This window comes from Mesoplodon mirus (assembly GCF_964341445.2).
Source record: "Mesoplodon mirus genome assembly, chromosome: 3".
In the NCBI taxonomy this organism is placed as follows: domain Eukaryota; kingdom Metazoa; phylum Chordata; class Mammalia; order Artiodactyla; family Ziphiidae; genus Mesoplodon; species Mesoplodon mirus.
This window is the reverse complement of record NC_138978.1, coordinates 69005531-69025278: the sequence shown is the minus strand read 5'-3', so window position 1 is coordinate 69025278 and position 19748 is coordinate 69005531. Positions and strand designations below refer to the sequence as shown.

Below are 19748 nucleotides of genomic sequence, written 5' to 3'. Positions count from 1 at the left end.
CAGTGCTGGAGGGTTCCCTTTTCTCCACACCCTCTCCAGCATTTATTGTTTGTAGATTTTTTGATGATGGCCATTCTGACCGGTGTGAGGTTATATACCTCATTGTAGTTATGATTTGCATTTCTCTAATGATTAGTGGTGTTTCATGTGTTTGTTGGCCATCTGTCTACCTTCTTTAGAGAACTGTCTGTTTAGGTATTCTGCCCATTTTTGGATTGGGTTGTTTGCTTTTTTGATATTGAGCTGTATGAGATTCTTGTATATTTTGGAGATTAATCCTTTGTCAGTTGCTTCATTTGCAAATATTTTCTCTCATTCTGAGGGTTGTCTTTTCATCTTGTTTGTGGTTTCCTTTGCTGTGCAAAAGCTTTTAAGTTTCATTAGGTCCCATGTGTTTATTTTTGTTTTTATTTCCATTTCTCTAGGAGGTGGGTCAAAAAGGACCTTGCTATGATTTATGTCATAGAGTGTTCTGCCTATGTTTTCCTCTTAGTGTTTAATAGTGTCTGGCCTTACATTTAGGTCTTTAATCCATTTTGAGTTTACTTTTGTGTATGGTGTTAAGGAGTGTTCTAATTTCATTCTTTTACATGTAGCTGTCCAGTTTTCCAGCACCACTTATTGAAGAGGCTGTCTTTTCTCCACTGTATATTCTTGCCTCCTTTTTCAAAGATAAGGTGACCATATGTGTGTGGGTTTATCTCTGGGCTTTCTATCCTGTTCCATTGATCTGTATTTCTGTTTTTGTGCCAGTACCATAGTGTCTTGATTGCTGTAGCTTTGTAATATAGTCTGAAGTCCAGGAGCCTGATTCCTCCTGCTTTGTTTTTCTTTCTCAAGATTGCTTTGGCTCTTTAGGGTCTTTTGTGTTTCCATACATATTGTGAATTTTTTTCTTCTAGTTCTGTGAAAAATGCCATTGGTTGTTTGATAGGGATTGCATTGAACCTGTAGATTGCTTTGGGTAGTAGAGTCATTTTCACAATGTTGATTCTTTCAAACCAAGAACATGGTATATCTCTCCATGTGTTTGTATCATCTTTAATTTCTTTCATCAGTGTCTTATAGTTTTCTGCATACAGGTGTTTTGTCTCCTTAGGTGGGTTTATTCCTAGGTATTTTATTCTTTTTGTTGCAATGGTAAATAGGAGTGTTCCCTTAATTTTTTTTTCAGATTTTTCATCATTACTGTATAGGAATGCAAGAGATTTCTGTGCATTAAGTTTATATCCTGCTACTTTACTAAATTAATTGATTAGCTCTAGTAGTTTTCTGTTAGCATCTTTAGGATTCTCTATGTATAGTATCATGTCATCTACAAACAGTGACAATTTTCCTTCTTCTTTTCCAATTTGTATTCCTTTTTTTTTTCTTTTTCTTCTCTGATTGCTGTGGGTAAAACTTCCAAAACTATGTAGAAGAATAGTGGTGAGAGTGGGCAGCCTTGTCTTGTTCCTGATCTTAGTGGAAATGGTTTCAGTTTTTCACCATTGAGGACGATGTTGGCTGTGGGTTTGTCATATATGGCCTTTATTATTTTGAGGGAATTTCCCTCTATGCCTACTTTCTGAAAGGTTTTTTTTTTTTTTTTTTTTTTTTTTTTGAAAGGTTTTTTATCAAAAATTGGAGTTGAATTTTGTCAAAAGAGTGTCCTGCATCCATTGAGATGATCATATTTGTCAATATGGTGTATCACATTGATTGATTTGCATATATTGAAGAATACTTGTATTCCTGAGATAAACCCCACTTGATCATGGTATATGATCCCTTTAATGTGCTGTTGGATTCTGATTGCTAGTATTTTGTTGAGGATTTTTTCGTCTATGTTCATCAGTGATGTTGGCCTGTAGTTTTCTTTTTTTGTGTGTGACTTCTTTGTCTGGTTTTGGTATCAGGGTAATGGTGGCCTTGTAGAATGAGTTTAGGAGTGTTCTTCCCTTTGCTATAATTTGGTAGAGTTTGAGAAGTATAGGTGTTAGATCTTCACTAAATGTTTGATAGAATTCGCCTGTGAAGCCATCTGGTCCTGGACTTTTGTTTGTTGGAAGATTTTCAATCACAGTTTCAATTTCAGTGCTCGTGACTGGTCTGTTCATATTTTCTATTTCTTCCTGGTTCAGGAACAGAAGGTTGTGCTTTTCTAAGAATTGTCCATTTCTTCCAGGTTGTCAATTTTATTGGCATATAATTGCTTGCAGTAATGTCTCATGATCCTTTGTATTTCTGCAGTGTCAGTTGTTAGTTCTCCTTTTTCATTTCTAATTCTGTTGATTTGAGTCTTCTCCCTTTTTTACTTGATGAGTCTGGCTAATGGTCTATCAATTTTGTTTATCTTCTCAAAGAAACAACTTTTAGTTTTATTGATCTTTGCTATTGTCTGCTTCATTTGTTTTTCTTTTCTGATGTGATCTTTATGATTTCTTTCCTTCTGCTAACTTTGGGGTTTTTTGGTTCTTCTTTCTGTAATTCTTTAGGGGTTAGGTTAGATTGTTTATTTGAGATGTTTCTTGTTTCTTGAGGTAGGATTGTATTGCTATAAACTTCCCTCTTAGAACTGCTTTTGCTGCATCCCATAAGTTTTGGGTCGTCATGTTTTCATTGTCATTTGTTTCTAGGTATTTTTTATTTCCTCTTTGATTTCTTCAGTGATCTCTTGGTTATTTAGTAGTGTATTGTTTAGCCTCCATGTGTTTGTAGTTTTTACAGATTTTTTCCTGTAATTGATATCTAGTCTCATAGCATTGTGGTCGGAAAGGATACTTGATACGATTTCAGTTTTCTTAAATTTACCAAGGCTTGATTTGTGACCCAAGATATGATCTATCCTGGAGAATGTTCCATGAGCAGTTGAGAAGAAAGTGTATTCTGTTGTTTTTGGATGGAATGTCCTATAAATATCAATTAAGTCCATCTTATTTAATGTATCATTTAAAGCTTGTGTTTCCTTATTTATTTTCATTTTGGATGATCTGTCTATTGGTGAAGTTGGGGTGTTTAAGTCCCCTAGTATGATTGTGTTACTGTCTATTTTGCCTTCTATGGCTGTTAGTATTTTCCTTATGTATTGAGGTGCTCCTATATTGGGTACATAAATATTTACAATTGTTATATCTTCTTCTTAGATTGATCCCTTGATCATTATGCAGTGTCCTTCTTTGTCTCTTGTAATAGTTATTATTTTAAAGACTATTTTGTCTGATATAAGAATTGTTATGCCAGCTTTCTTTTGATTTCCATTTGCATGGAATATCTTTTACCATCCCCTCACATTCAGTCTGTATGTGTCCCTCGGTCTGAAGTGGGTCTCTTGTAGAAAGCATATGTGTGGGTCTTGTTTTTGTATCCATTCATCCAGTCTGTGTCTTTTGGTTGGAGCATTTAATCCACTTACATTTAAGGTAATTATTGATATGTATGTTCCTATTACCATTTTCTTAATTTTTGGGGGTTTGTTATTGTCAGTCTTTTCCTTCTCTTGTGTTTCCTGCCTAGAGAAGTTCCTTTACCATTTGTTGTAAAGCCAGTTTGGTTGTGCTGAATTCTCTTAGCTTTTGCTTGTCTGTAAAGATTTTAATTTCTCCATCAAATCTGAATGAGATCCTTGCTGGGTAGAGTAATCTTGGTTGTAGGTTTTTCCCTTTCATCCCTTTAAATATTTCCTGCCACTGTCTTCTGGCTTGCAGAGTTTCTGCTGAAAGATCAGCTGTTAACCTTCTGAGGATTCCCTTGTATGTTATTTGTTGCTTTTCCCTTGCTGCTTTTAATATTTTTTCTTTGTATTTAATTTTTGTCAATTTGATTACTCTGTGTCTTGTCGTGTTTATCCTTGGATTTAACCTATATGGGACTTTCTGCACTTCCTATACTTGACTGACTATTTCCTTTCCCATATTAGGGAAGTTTTCAACTATAATCTCTTCAAATATTTTCTCAGTCCCTTTTTTTTCTCTTCTTCTTTTGGGACCCCTATAATTCGAATGTTGGTGCATTTAATGTCCCAGATGTCTCTGAGACTGTCCTCAATTCTTTTCATTCTTTTTTCTTTATTCTCCTCTGCAGTAGTTATTTCCACTCTTTTATCTTCCAGTTCACCTATCTGTTCTTCTGCCTCAGTTATTCTGCTATTGATTCCTTCTAGAGAACTTTTAATTTCATTTGTTGTGTTGTTAATCATTGTTTGTTTGCTCTTTAGTTCTTCTCGGTTCTTGTTAAACCTTTCTTGTATTTTCTCTACTCTATTTCCAAGATTTTTGATCATCTTTACTATCATTACTCTGAATTCTTTTTCAGGTAGACTGCCTATTTCCTCTTCATTTGTTTGGTCTGGTGGGTTTTTACCTTGTTCCTTCATCTGCTGCGTATTTCTCTGTCTTCTCATTTTGCTTAACTTACTGTGTTTGGTGTCTCCTTTTCACAGGCTGCAGGTTCGTAGTTTCCAGTGTTTTTGTTGTCTGCCCCCAGTGGGTAACGGTGGTTCAGTGGGTTGTGTAGGCTTCCTGGTATAGGTGACTGGTGCTTGTGTTCTGGTGGATGAGGCTAGGTCTTGTCTTTCTGGTGGGCAGGAGTGTGTCCGATGGTGTGTTTTGGAGTGTCTGTGAACTTAGTATGATTTTAGGCAGGCTTTCTGCTAATGGGTGGGGTTGTGTTGCTGTCTTGCTAGTTGTTTGGCATGGGGTGTCCAGCACTGGAACTTGCTGGTCTTTCAGTGGAGCTGGGTCTTAGCATTGAGACAGAGATCTCTGGGAGAGCTCACACTGATGGATATTATGTGGGACCAGGAGGTCTGGTGGTCCAGTGTCCTGAACTCGGCTCTCCCACCTCAGAGGCTCAGGCCTGACACCCAGCCAGAGCACCAAGATCCTGTCAGCCACACAGCCATGTATGTGGGGAGTTTCTTTCCTTTTGGGAAGTCTGAGGTCTTTTGCCAGTGTTTAGCAGGTGTTCTCTAGGAGTTCTTCCACATGTAGATTTATTTTTGATGTGTTTTTGGGGAGGAAGGTGATCTCCATGTCTTAGTCCTCCGCCATCTTGCAGGTCCCCCCTTTAATTTTTTTAAGTTAAAAAAATTTTACATTTGCAATCACGTATTTAATACCTGTATTATGCTTATTCATAGCAAAATTTTAAATGCAAATAACTTATGAACTTGAACAAATATATTCCTGTATATTGCAGCCTTGCCGTGGTTATCATGCCTTCCATGCTATGTGTTTTTTTTTAATTGTGGTAAGAACACTTAATGTGAGATCTCCCCTCTTAACAAATTTTTCAGTGCCCACACAGTAGTGTTAAACATATAGGCACAATGTTGTACCACAGATCTCTGGAACTTATTCATCTTGCATACTTGGAACTTATTGCCATTGTATAAGTAACTCCCCATTTGCCCCTCTCTCCTGCCCCTGGCAACCACCATTCTACTTTCTGTTTCTATGAGTTTGACTATTTTAGATATCTCAAATTAGTAGAATCCTGTAGTTATTTGTCTTTCTGTGATTGGCTTACTTCACTTAGCATAAGTTCCTCTAGGTTTATCCACATTGTCCAAAAGAATTGAAATCAGGATCTCAAAGACATATCTGCACTCCCATGTTCACTGCAGCACTATTCACAATAGCTAAGATGTGGAAACAACCTAAATGTTCATTGACAAATGAATGGGTTAAAAAATATGGCATATACATACAATGGAATGTTATTCAGCCCTAAAAGAGGAAGCGAATCCGACTATATGAAGAATGGGATTTTAGTAGATGGGGTTGAGATCCACACTGGGACACTTTTCATAGTAAAAGGGAACATTGCTAATTGTTACTCCAGGTTAATAGGTGTAAACTCTGGCTGTTTCATACAAATTGGGACATATGATATCCCAGGAGGATGAGTCTTAAAGGACCATGAGCAGAGAGCCCTGAGTGTGGTCAAGGGAGATTTCATGGTGTATTCAATAAGTGAAAAAGTCCAAGTTAGTTGAAGCACATTGAGATGAATAGAGGCAGAAAAGCTAGAATGGTAGTCTGGGGCTTGAACTAGGATTAAATCTGTAGGTTCTTAAACATAAAGCTAAGACATTTGGAAATTATTGGACAGGTGGTGGAGAAGCACTGCAATTTTTAAAATAATAAAGTGACATTGTCCCCTATCAGTGATATCAGTGATGTGCAGAATGGTTTGGATCAGGCAGAGACTACATGCAGGAGCCCAATTAAGGGACCACAGTAATAGTTTGAAGAGAGGTTAAGAGAATGTGGACCAAGTCCAGGCAGCAGGAATAGAAAGGAAGGGGTGGATGAAAGACACATCAGAGAGAAGGAATCAAGAGAACTTATCAACTGAATATGAAAGATAAGCAATGAAAAAGGGAAAGTCAGAGGAAACTCCCAAGACTTCAAATTGAGGTGACTGCAGGCATTCTGTACTTGTGGGTTAGAGCTGGGAAGGAAAGGGAAATCTGCAAATGATTGTATAATTGGGATCCTATTCTTATTGCAATTTTGAAAAATAGATATAAGATAGCAATGGTACTTCTAGTTTAACTTTTGAAAATACTTTTACGCCAAGACAGCTTAATCTGAATAAAAATTTGAATAACTTTCTTATAACGTGAGTGTAAGCAGCTTGTTTTGAAAAAATTGGACTTTGATTTGGAGGGAGGGTGGGGAGAGGGTTCAGGTAAATTTAATCTTCTTTCTAGAACTCAGTGGCATGCAACCCATTTTTAGGTTAGTACAGTGGTTCTTATAGTGATTCTTACTATAAAAGTAAAGATGGACCCAACTGAGGAAAATGTACAGCTATGACAGGCCTCTAGCTAGAACATGATTCAGAATGATTTTAAACCATGAGCTTGTATCACCCAGTTACCTCAATAGCTATCTTAAGAGTATTCAAAATTATCCAAATTAAGTACTTGGTTTTTAAAAAATAACTCATTTTCTACAGAATACTTGGGATTGTAAAGATACCTTGAAATCAAAGAAAGAAACAGTGATGATGTGCTATAACTTCTAAAATTTGAATTAAGCTTCTGCTATGTTCCTGACTCCCAAAATGGTGCCCAAGCTATATTTTATATTTTCTTCATATTCAATTTCCCAATAATTTTCTAAGCAGTGATTTTTTTCCAGTAGGGAATATATCTGAGGAAGTGGAGAGAAAGAGATGAGTTACTGGGGGAAAAAATGACAGATAACTGTAATTCTCTGAAAGCACACACACACACACACACACACACACACACCTATTTTTAAAAGAAAAATTTTTAAACAGCAAAGGGAATCATATCACTGTAGGAAAAATTTCAGAAATAAGAATGTTTCATCTAGAAAAGCTTTCCTACGTTTTGAAACTCTTGAATTCTCCATAATTTTCACTTTGTTCAACATTTTTCCATGCTTAAATAAAATGAAATTAACCAGTCTGGCCATGGGGTATTGGCTGCTATTCCTCTAAAGCAGAGTTCCAGAAAAGCAAAGTGGACCTGATTTCTTATCCTGCCTAGTCCCAGAATAGAATCCCCAAACATCTCAAGGTGTGAATTACTGAGAAATGCTGTCCCACTGTGGTGAGAGACTGCTGGGGGAAGGGGTAGAGAGAGGTTGTGTGGGTACACAGTAGCCCCTGGGGCTGTAGTGTGTCCTTGGCACCAAAAAGAAAGAGAAATCATAATGTAAAACCCCACACGGAACCAAACCCTGACTGATGCCATTCATTAGGGCCAGTAGCCGAGGAGTGTGGGTTTTACTTTTTAGAAATTTGGGGGGGCTGTGTTTCTACTTCTTTCCTTGTGCTCTGATTTTAAGTTTCTTTTATTCATCTTTCTAGTATGTTTACTTCTCTCTGTGCTTACTACATAATATGGAGAGAAAACATTATAATACTATATGATATTGTCATTATAAACATGCATTATAGTATGTATGATATACAATGTAACTATGTAGATATAAACATATTATAGATATAATATTACAGGATGCTGACCAGCCTGGCTGGGGCTTCTGGTTACATCCCTGTCTCCTTGGTAGTTACCATTACACACAGGGCTTTGACAGCTTCAAGATTTCTAGTAAAAACATACCACTGTTCTAGTTTTCTCTCCTTTAGTTCCTCACCTGCAGGCATTCATTATTAGGTATCAGGCTATTTAGCAACTGCCCTGACAGGATGAGAACCTGGTCTTGAGTAGGATGTGTCAAAATGCACAGGAGCCAGATCCTCTCCTCACCCCCATCAGGTTTTGCCTTCAGTGGTTGTTAACCAAAGAAAACTAGAGTGCCTGTTTTCTTCTCTTTTTATTATTCTCATAATTCTTCAGTCCCAATGAAATTTAAAATTCCTGGGTTGAAATTAGACTTAAACAAGTGATAGGTTGTTTCTGAATTGACTGTGATTAACTTTCGCTATGATGGATCCATTTCCTATTGTGAGGTAGAGTAATAAGGATGTGTGTGGAGTTTTAGATACGGCTAATTGGAGTCTTTCTAGAAAGTTGTAATCATATTAGAATAACCACTAAATGAAAAAGGTTAGGCAGTGGAGATGTAGATATTTGTCTGTCTCTGTAACTACCTCTCTCTCACGGACCTTACATAAGTCAGCTTACCTCACTACCCCTAAAACCAAAGTTATGTATGTGAGAGCAGTAAAGGTATAACAGGGATTTATCAATGTGTAAGGTATTACTGTGTCTGTTACTGTACAATTATCATTCGTTATTATTATTACTACCACCACTAAAAATAGAATGTAACTTCCACCTGCCTGTGCTAAAAGACTGGAACATATCCATATGCCCTCTAGAACAAGAAGTTTTTGCTATGAAAATTCTCATGCGTATCTTTTCATCCTGTCAAATAGGTCCATCTTTTTCTTTACTAATAGGTTCTTCATTAAGTTTCATGTAAAGAATGATTGTATTGTTTCATACTTTCAAGACATAGTTTTGACCTTCTAGACCACTTACGAGCTGAACAAAATTTAATATTAGAAATAGGAGGGCCTCCCTGGTGGCGCAGTTGTTGAGAGTCCGCCTGCCGATGCAGGGGATACGGGTTCGTGCCCCGGTCTGGGAGGATCCCATATGCCGCGGAGCGGCTGGGCCCGTGAGCCATGGCCGCTGAGCCTGTGCGTCCGGAGCCTGTGCTCCGCAACGGGAGAGGCCACAACAGTGAGAGGCCCGCGTACAGCAAAAAAAAAAAAAAAAAAAAAAAGAAATAGGAAATACTTTAGTTGAAAACCTGAGTATCCCTACTGGATACTGGTTTGACTTGTGATCCCTTAGAAAATAACCAAGTCTCTATGAGCTAAATTTTCTCTAAACCTCATTTCACAATATCCAGCTTTCAGAATAGCTGGAAAATTACCGTTTAGATGCATTTCATTTTTTTAATGCATTATAGACATTGTTGTTCAAATAGTTGCAACTCTATTCCTCATAGAAAGCTTATGCAGTTAATCCTTTATTTAATAATAATACCCTTTAAATGTGCATGTAGAAAGATAATGGAGAGAGAGAGGAATAGAAATGACTAATTTTTTTTATTATACCATGTATTTGGAAGCATGAAGAAAATCAAATAGCTTAAATTACAATTTCAAATAAAAAATAGTTTCTTGATGTTGGTGTACTCTAACCTCTAAAAACATTTTACAAATAAAGAATCAAGAAAATAAATACTAACAGCTCTGTGGAAACTTCTTTAATCATGGAACTATAACCACTCCCTGCTGCTAAAGTCTTTGATTGCAGAAATGCATCCAATTTACCTTTCAGAATTATTAGGTATAAAATGGCATATCACTGTTGTTATTGTCTTTTTCTCCCTTATATTTTTTTGCAGTGAACAGTAAGTTATTTTGTACCCCTTTTAATTCTCCCCCCACACACACACCTTCTAATACCATCACCTTGGGGGTTAGGTTTCAACATAGGGAATTGGGGGAGACCCATTAAGTCCATAAGAGGGAGGAAAACGGATGCTATGTGAATCTTCTCAGGATGCTTTTAACTCTTTGTTCCTTTTTGTCTTTAGGAGTTGTACAGATGTGCTATGCTGCATGATCTTCATACTGTTCATTATTGCCTACATTCTTTTAGGACTTGTGGGTGAGTAAATACAGGTATAGAAGATATTTAACATTTGCTATTTAAATAACTAAGTCAATAAATAAAGCAATGTCACATTTTTAACATTAATCATTTTCTTCCAAAATCCTTCTTATTATCGATTATTATATTTTCTGGAGGGAATGTACCTCACCAGGACTCATTGGGTAGCAGATGCAATGAAAAGTAAACACAAAGCAGTTTATCCAAAGGCAAGCCTAAATTACTTAGGTAAATACAATTATACAGAAGAACGAAAAAACCTTATGGTTGCTTTTTAATCATTTTTACTTTTGAAATTTTATTAAGCAGCTAATAAAGTTCATGTTGCTATTTACTAATAAGAACTAGAGCCTAGATAAGTTTAAGTAATACATAACCTTTTCTTTTTATAAGTAAATTAAAAAGAAGGAACAGTTATTAAGAATTTCACCAAATAGTTCATTGACATATAGGAAATCCTATTGTCTTTGCCTACCAGAAAGAGATATCCTGTTGTTCATTGTTAGATTAAAGATTTTTCTGTGGAAGTGAAAATAAAGAGGGCAAATATAGATGGTCTTTATTTGGGTTGTTTTAAAAACTACCAAAGGGGATCAATCAAGATGGCAGAGTAAGAGGACATGGAGCTCACCTCCCTCCACAAACACATCAAAAATACATCTACATGTGGAACAACTCTCAGTGAAAACTAACTGGAAACTGGCAGAAAGACTCCAAGGCTGTAAGAATGATACACACATAATTGGGTAGGAAGGAAAAAAAAAACAATCAGATCAGGATCTGTGCTCCTGGGAGGGGACTTCAGAGGGCAAGAAAGATCACACAGTTGGACACTCACCCTGGGGAGTAAGCAGTGAGAACCACAGATTGGGTGCCCCAGTCCTGGGGTCCTATACAGAGGAAACGACCCCCCTTAGCTGGTTGGAGGACTGCTGGGCCTAACAGGAGGGCTGTGGGAAGCCTGGACTCCAATTGTGAGGAACACTCATGTGCTGTCTTGCCCTGAGGCAGGGTGGAGAGTGGTCTGCTCTAGTGGCTGCTGGGTTTCCCATAACTGCCTTGCATGCACCCAAGCCAAGCAAAGGCTCTGATCCTGCTCATTCCATGTTGCAGAGCAGCACTGGATCTGGGGCAGCCATGACTGGGGAGAAGACTGTGGGATGCAGAGATGAGCTAGTCCCTGGGCATGGCCTGGGTGGGATGGTGGCAGCCACTACTGAGCTCACTCAAGCAGTGCATCTGAAGTAGCCCCGACCTCTGACAGCAGCTGCTCCACCACAGCTTACCCCCAATCACATGCCAAGTGTCCACATAGGCCTCACCTGCCCAGTGATATGGCTCAACAACAGGGCGGGGGTGGTGGAGACTGAGGACAGTGATCCGCTGTGAGGAACAAAGGGGACTTGCACCTGAGTCTGTGTCTGAGCAGAACAAGGAAAACGGTTGTGCGTGCCTGCACAGGCAGTGCATTAGAGACAGCTTGGACCTCTGTCTGCAGACAACATGAGCAGAAAGCCCTCACAAGCCCCACTTGCTTCAGCACTCCCCCACTCTGGGGCAAAGGTGCCAGTTCAGAGACAGGGGAAAACACACACTTAAGGGGAACAGAGCCAGCCTGAGCCCGACCCTCAGGGCTTCTGCTCCAGCACCTTGGGCTTAGACCCCACCCCTGATAGGGCAGTGACAGCCACTGAGCAGAAAGGAAGCCCTGCCTCACACTGGGCTCCAGCTCTAGCCTCTCCATCTCTAGCCCCACCCCCTACCAAGGTGATAGCTGCCAGCAAACCCTGAGGAAAGATGTGACTTGGATCCATATCAAATCCAGCTCTCCCACCAAAGGCAGTGGGCACACTGCACCTGTACAGGAATGGCCCCACATAAGAACAACTCTTCAAGCAACAATAGGTAACTGTTTCACTGAAATTCATAGAGGCAGAGAAAGTTAAGCAAAATGAAAAAGCAGAGGAACTGCTGTCAATTAAAAGAGCAAAAGAAACACTCTGAAAAAAAATAGTGAAATAGAAATAAACAATTTACCAGGTAAAGAATTCAAAGCATTAGTAATTAAAATGTTTACTGAATTAGGAAAAAGAATAGATGTACACAGTAAAAATTTTAACAAGGAACTACAAAATATAAAAAAGACCCAATCAGGAATGAAGAATTCAATAGCTGAAATAAACATACTAGAAGGAATGAATAGCAGACTGAATGATCCAGAAGAGAGTATATGTGATCTGAAAGATAGAATAATGGGAATCACTGATTCAGAACAGCAAAATAAATAAAAACTTGAAACAGTTTAAGAGATCTCTGAGACAGCATTAAGCATATGAACCTTCACATTATAGGAGTTCCAGAAGAAGAGAGAGAGAAGGGGATTGAAAATGTATTTGATGAAATTATGGTTGAAAACTTCCCAAACCTGAAGAAGGAAATAGACATCCAGGTATAGGAAGCACAGAGAGTCCCAAACATGATGAACCCAAAAAATACCTACAGCAAGGCATACATAATTAAAATGGCAAAAGTCAAAGCTAAAGAGAATTCTAGAGGCAGCAAGAGAAAACAAGGAGTCATATACAAGGGAATCCCTGCAAGGCTATCAGCTGATTTCTCTGCAGAAAGTTTTCAGACCAGAAGAGAGTGGCATGATATATTCAAAGTGCTGAAGGGAAAACCCTGCAACCTACAATACCCTACCCAGCAAGATTATCATTTTGAATAGAGGAAATATTAAAGGGTCTTATCTAAGTGGAAAAGAAGTAAGAATCTAAAAGGGAAAATCTCACTAGGAAGTGCAACTATATAATAAGGACTGATGATCAACCACTTAAAGACTAAAAGAAAGAAAATTCTAAAGCAACTATAACTATAATAAACAGTTACACGTGTTCCTTAAGAAATAAGAAAAATCTCAAATAAACAGCCTAAACTGCAACCTAAAGAAATTAGAAAAAGAAGAACAAACAAAACCCAGAGTCAGCAGAAGGAAGGAAATATTAAAGAACAGAGAGGAAATAAATAAAATAGAGATTTGTAAATCAGCTATACTTCAATTTAAGAAAAAACTACCAAAGGAACTGGTGTGAATATTTTCTGTAAAAAGATTTCACCATTGCATATGAATGTATCACATTATCCCCAGAGACTTAAGTCCTATCCCTTAGATGCTGACTTAGGAAACTTTATTATTATTGTGGGGGGGGGGAGGCTGTAAAAGTCAGATAATAGCTTCTAGTAACAATAATTAATGCCTAGAGTTAATGTGGATAGATTGTATCAGCAGAAAGAAGGCAGTGCCTACCTAGAGAACAATAGAAAATACTTTTCTCTGGTCTTCAGTTTTATCTTCCAGTAAAGAGAAATACTTTGAGAACAGCAATTGAAAGTAATTTCCAAAATATCATCTGAGTAATACCAGGTGAGAACTACACATAAATGGAGAATTCAAAAAAGTAAGGCAGGAAGATAGGGAAGGAGAGAAGAATAAAGGAGTATAAACCACAAAACCAAATAATGTGCTCTTAGGTCTTCAGAAGATTCCTTTGTTATTTCTTCAGTGTATTTGAACTTCTAAACATTAATGCATTAGTAGCACAATACATAAATATATAAATTGAATATTATAATACAGTGAATTTTCTTATTATACAACTAATAGAATTTTAGCTTCTCCAACTTTGGGACACATGTCTGTCTCTGTAATTGTTTTGTTTTTACTTTTTGTCATCGAGTGGAAATATGTTGCTTGAGAGAAAAAAAGATTTGGAGTCAAGCAGATCTAGGGTTTCCCCATATTACTTGGTGGACTTGAGCTACTTTCTAAATCTCAGTAGTTTTCTCACCTGTAAAAATATGGAAACACTACCTACTTTGCAGGGCTGTTATGAGGAGTAAATGAAATAATATCTAGCTATGTCAGTAATGCTACATAAGAGTAAGAGGCAGTACTTCATTTGCTACCATTGTATAATCTAGCTGTTCTGAATTTTAATAAATTGCTTTTAAATGTAATTTACTATATTGTTTCTATAGCAACCCATAATTTTGGTTATTAAAGTTTGAATGCACACAGGGACTTCATAAGGATCTCTTATTGTGCCCCAAATCTTTCCCTTAGGAGGCCTTATGGCATAATTGAGTAAGTCTCTCCTCTGTATCTCAGAGCCAGTCTCTTGTAATCCGTAGAGAAATGCCTTCTGTCCTTATCTAGAGCTGGGAAAGCCACTGCCACTCTCTCCCTTGTCAGCACGGTAGAAGGAACGGGAGTGTGTACTGTCATTCCCTCTGGAGCAAGATGAGAAATTTGCCTTTTTGTTCATGATCTCCAGATTCAGTTTGTAAATGCCTTAATTCACATAAGGAAATTGGAAGATTAAGATTCCTCAATGAAAAACTGTGTGCAATATTGGATTAATTTAGTGTTTCCTCTAAATTAATTCTTATGCCACTGATTAAAATGAACGACTCACAAAATTTAATATATGTATATTTCTCATCCCTGAACTACAAATAGCCATACTTGCCTGTTTCTAAGATAAATTTAACTCTTACAATGCTGGACTAAAAGAAGAAATGAAGGAAAACACTTGGCAGAGGTTAGTAGGAGTGTTAAGAATTTTTTTAACATGAAAGAATGTGTACCTTCACCTGAGGAAAGATGAAGCTAAGTCAGTTTTACTGATGTGTTGTAAGTGGTTTCGCATCTTTTGCCATTTTGTTAGATCAGGACCTTCTTAGGGTTACTTTCATCCATGTTCTTTTCATAAGAAGTGCTCCCATGAAAGAACCATGTTTCTTACAAATTCTTCCAAGAAAAAAACTGTTCTTTGCCCTTTATGTAGAATATGGCCAGCTAGGGTAACACTTGGATGCAACAAAGGCACTTGACATTCGACTGATGAAAGGCAGAACCTCCGTTCAAGTGGGTGAAGTGGAGTCTGGGTAGAAGGTATCAAGTCTCCTTGAAAGATCAAACATTTATGGTAATAGCCCTCTTTTGTCCTACTTCACTGATGGGTGCTATTCAATTGTGCTAACTAGAAAAAAAGAATAGGAATATTTATTATGCAAATTGTTCTTCCTGTCCTCGTGCTAACATTATGTATACAATAGCGCAATTTTAACATTCAATAATTTTTTCTTTCTTTTTTTTTAAAATGGATTTCCAGTTGAGAGAGTTAGTTATTTCATTGTTGTATTTACACAGGAAGCACTTACAGTTAGGGTCTAAAGTTTGTTTTTGGTTTTGTTTTTTAATCTTCCTCCGGAATAATTATTCCTGTTAGTTGAGAAGATAGGAAGTTAACAAGAAAGTAAATTTATGCAAAGAAACCTAGAACTCTGTCACTATCCTGTGGGAAACCCAAGCAACATGGAGAAGCCCCGTATAGGGGTCCTAGTCAATAGGCTGGGCTGAGCTCCCAGGGATAGATGGTGTTTACTGTCAGCCCTGAGGGTTTTCAGATGATTGAAGCTCCACTCAACATCTGGCTGCGTGAGAGAGCCCCAAGGGGCTCAGCTAAGCCTTCCCCAAATTCCTAACTCCCAAAGTCATGAGCAAAATAAAATGGTTGTATTAAGCCAGTGGGTTTGGGGGTGCAATAATAGATAAGCAGGACAAAACTTGATATCCAGAAGTGGGATGCTGGCTTAGCAAAACCTAAAATATGGGCATTGGTTTTGGAGACCAGGTGGTGTTCAGAAGCCAGGTGGATTTTGAAGGGGTTGTTGGCCAGAGTTTGAAGGAAAGGGAGGAAATGTAATTGGAAGCAGGAGGGAAGGGCACTTTCTTATGCGGTGGTGAAGGTTTGGCAACACTGTTGCCAATGGTAATTAGGAAATATACCTAATGAATTCAATGATCTAGCTAAAGACACCATTCTTACAAGAGGAACCAGCCCTGAAGAGCTTCATCAACTCCTGGACCTGACTTAGGTGATGAGATTCAGACCTTTAGCATGAGCCTGATGCCTTCATTGGATAAGGCTTCTGGGGATCCTGGGAGAGTAAAAGCATATTTGATTGTGGAGGGAATGTAAAAAGTTTGCAGCCACAGGTTGAACTATAGTAGTTTTAACACATGGCTGCAAACACTTCGCCATTCCTTTCATCAAGAGGTGGGGTCTGCGTACCTGTTTCTTGAATTTAGTGAGGAGAGGTATTGCTTCTCTAATAGAGAATGAACCAAGGCAAAACATACCAGTAAAGGGCCTTGATGTGCAAGTAATTTATAGATCAGTGCAAAGGATTAAAGGAGGGCCATCATGGGTCGACTGGAAACAGCGGAACTGAAAGTACCAAGTACAGAAAGGAGGAGGCTTACATAATTCAGTCTTAAATCCTTCATGGAGTGAGGTGGAGAATAAACAAAATAGCTGAATTAATAATCAAATGTAGGGCTTCCCTGGTGGCTCAGTGGTTGAGAGTCCGCCTGCCGATGCAGGGGACACAGGTTCGTGCTCCGGTCCGGGAAGATCCCACATGGCGCTGAGCGGCTGGGCCCGTGAGCCATGGCCACTGAACCTGAGCGTCCGGAGCCTGTGCTCCGCAACGGGAGAGGCCACAGCAGTGAGAGGCCTGCGTACCGCAACAAAACAAAACAAAACAAAATCAAATGTAGTCCAGCTTGACCACATCATTTCTGGTGTTAAAATACATGTTCATTGTCTGGAGGTAGCAATACAGTCACACATCTACTTTTCCATTCATTGTGTTCATAGCAAGAATGATACGCATCCAGCATATCATTCTTTACCCTGACCTGGACTGCCCCAAAATGTCAAGGGAGGGGGCAGTCTTATTTCCAGTTTCTCACTGGAGAGCAAGACCTTGTAGTCTACTGGAGCTCTGATGTTTTGGTTGGTGCCATTTGGTATCATTTCCTAGTGAATTGCTTGTCTGGATCCTTCCACTCTTGTAGTGGTTTCCTACACTAGGATCCAAGACTATATCTTTTTAAGTCTTTATACCATGCTCAGCCATTTCTCCTCAAAGCATGGCTAGTATCAGAATGCAGCCCCTACTCTTAGACCCTTCTGTTAAGCCTAGGACAACAGTCCAGTCTCTGCCTTCAAGGTATTTGTATTCCTTTTGGCCTATAGACCTAGTTCAGGGTCAGTCTGTTCTGTCCTAAGTTAAAATCTCAAGGAGAAAAATTTAGTTCTTGTCCCTTCCTTCTCTCTCTCTCTTTTTTTTTTTTTTTTGTGGTATGCGGGCCTCTCACTGTCACGGCCTCTCCCGTTGTGGAGCACAGGCTCCGGGCGCACAGGCTCAGCAGCCATGGCTCACGGGCCCAGCCACTCCGCGGCATGTAGGATCTTCCCGGACCGGGGCACGAACCTGTGTCCCCTGCATCGGCAGGCAGACTCTCAACCACTGCGCCACCAGGAAAGCCCCCTTCCTTCTCTTAAAGCTAATTAGTCTTCCCATCCCAAGGGATATGAGGAAGGGAGAGCACCATATTTTAATAACCGAGAGGTCCTTCAAGTGACTTTTTGAAGAACAAAGATAATTCCAAGATGACTTTTTGATACTGTCTATAGAGAGAAACAGTGGACAGTCTCTCTTACTAATAAATATAATTTAAAAAATTATTTTATGCCTCACCAGGCATCCCTTTGTATTGAGCTTAAAGGTATGATCCTAATATTCATTGTAAGTGGACACTGGTGATGGAGAATGAATGTGACAGGAAGTCACACTGTGCCTTTAGTCTACTTCAGATCTAAAATGAGCCTGCCTATCAGGCCACAGCTTGGAAACACTGTTTTAGCAAAAAAAATGTTTTTCAGTAAAAAGGTAAGAAATTTAAATGACTCCAGTTCCATTATTTTTTAAATTGTTCTCGTAAACTTTTCTTAATGAAAAATTTATTGTATTTATAAATAACCGGAACCAGTATTAAATGTCCTTTTGCATTCTTGACAAATATATAAATGTTTACAAATAAAACTACATACTTATACGTTACTATGGAAGCCTTCATTTTAAAAGGAAAACATTTAGTTTTGACTGTTACTGGAACAGATTTTTTTTAATGCTGAGTGAGATTTTTACTGTTTGTTGTGTTTTGATGAATGCACAAATTCTAGAGGATTTCAAGTAGAATATTGTTAGCATGAGAGAGACTGATTTGTGCTCAAGGGCACGACCCTAAACTCACCATTGGGTGGAAGAGGCCACCTGTGAAATGAGAAACAACGTTTTTTTTATCCAGGCAACCGGACACAGGGCTGCTTCCAAAAATGTTTCTACAGCAGCAGTGTCATCAACACAGATTTTCAAGTTCGGTATCATGTGTCCTATTATCTGCTTCATTGCATTTGTAAATTGCTTGTGTTAAAAAGCCATAAGCACAATTTGGCAGGCCTGTTCCTCACATATTAAAACAGTTAAAATGTATCTTTAAGGGATACAAAATAATGATTTGAAAGCCGACATTCCCAACCAGCAGTGTTTAGGGAATGCCTTAGCTTCCCCAAACAGATTTGCAGTTAATTTTTAAGTGTCAGTGCAAGCAATTGGTCTAATCACATTTTCTCCTTGACAGAGGGCTTTGTAATGGCTGCAACTTCTGACTCAACCCTAGAGCACAACAGGAACATACTTTGCAAATGTTTGGAAATAAGAGATAATACTAGGTAATAATACTTGCTCCTGCTATTTCAGTAACAGGATATGAGTGAAAAGATGATTTGCCTGAATAAGGTTTTCACCCATTGCTTATCAATCTTTGCTAATCTGCTATGAATTACCCAAATAGGAGTGTTTCACAAATAATTTCTCTTCTTACCTTTCTCTTCTCCCTGTCTCTCTCTGTGTCTCTCTGTCTCTCTCTCTCTCTCACACACACACACACATGCATCAGCTACACTTAAAGTAGTCTTTTGTAGTTATTTCTAAAAGAGTGAGAAAATTAAGGGAAAAAGATGATTGATCCTGATTTGTACTGATTGCTGTGTAACTTTGTCATTGGTTTTATTCACCAGTATAATCCAGGCAGTTTTATTCTAGAGCCGCTGCTCTTAATCACCATGCCATACTGCCTTTTATTTAATAAAGAAGATGAATGAGGATTCTTTAAGTAATGAAGGATACTGAGAGAGGGGGCAGATCAGAACCCCATGATACTCTCTCCTAATGCTTTCTCTCCGTCCTTTGCCTCCATCGTCTAATTCCACGTAGAGTTGGACTTAAAACAGAGAGAACGGCACCAGAGGAGTGAGTGAAAAGCAGGTATTGTTTTGCAAGCAAAAATCATGAATAATTTGGTAGCTGCAGTCTTGCTCTGTGAGTACATGTTCACTTTGCTGCAGCGTCATTGTTTACATACAGTAACCGTTTGCAAAATTAGCCTCTATTATGTACACACTAAAGAGAGGACCATATTCTTTATGATAATCCACACCTATTAGTAGATTTGGTTTTTCCTTTCAGATAAGGCTTGTGCTATAGAGTAAATAAAATTATGTCAGACAGTATCTCATTCTTTGGGCTTTTTTGGCCAGGAAGACCTCAAAGGATTTCATAGATCTTTCTAAAAAGTGTATTTAGTAATAGATATTAATAATGAAGATTACATGTAGCATTTTCAGATATAATAAATTGCATCAGGTTTTAGGAACAATGA

General features: G+C 38.4%; 1 protein-coding gene across 2 annotated transcripts in view; it reads left to right on the top strand.

The window, feature by feature from the left end:
* SLC44A5 (solute carrier family 44 member 5) overlaps positions 1-19748 on the top strand; it is a gene marked incomplete at its 3' end in the record, with an annotated part of 382825 nt that overhangs the window by 278590 nt on the left and 84487 nt on the right. For both annotated transcript variants that reach the window (XM_082612771.1, XM_082612770.1), the window contains exon 3: positions 10038-10111. In XM_082612771.1, the coding sequence (XP_082468897.1) occupies positions 10038-10111 (74 nt within the window). The remainder of the gene's footprint in view (positions 1-10037; positions 10112-19748) is intronic.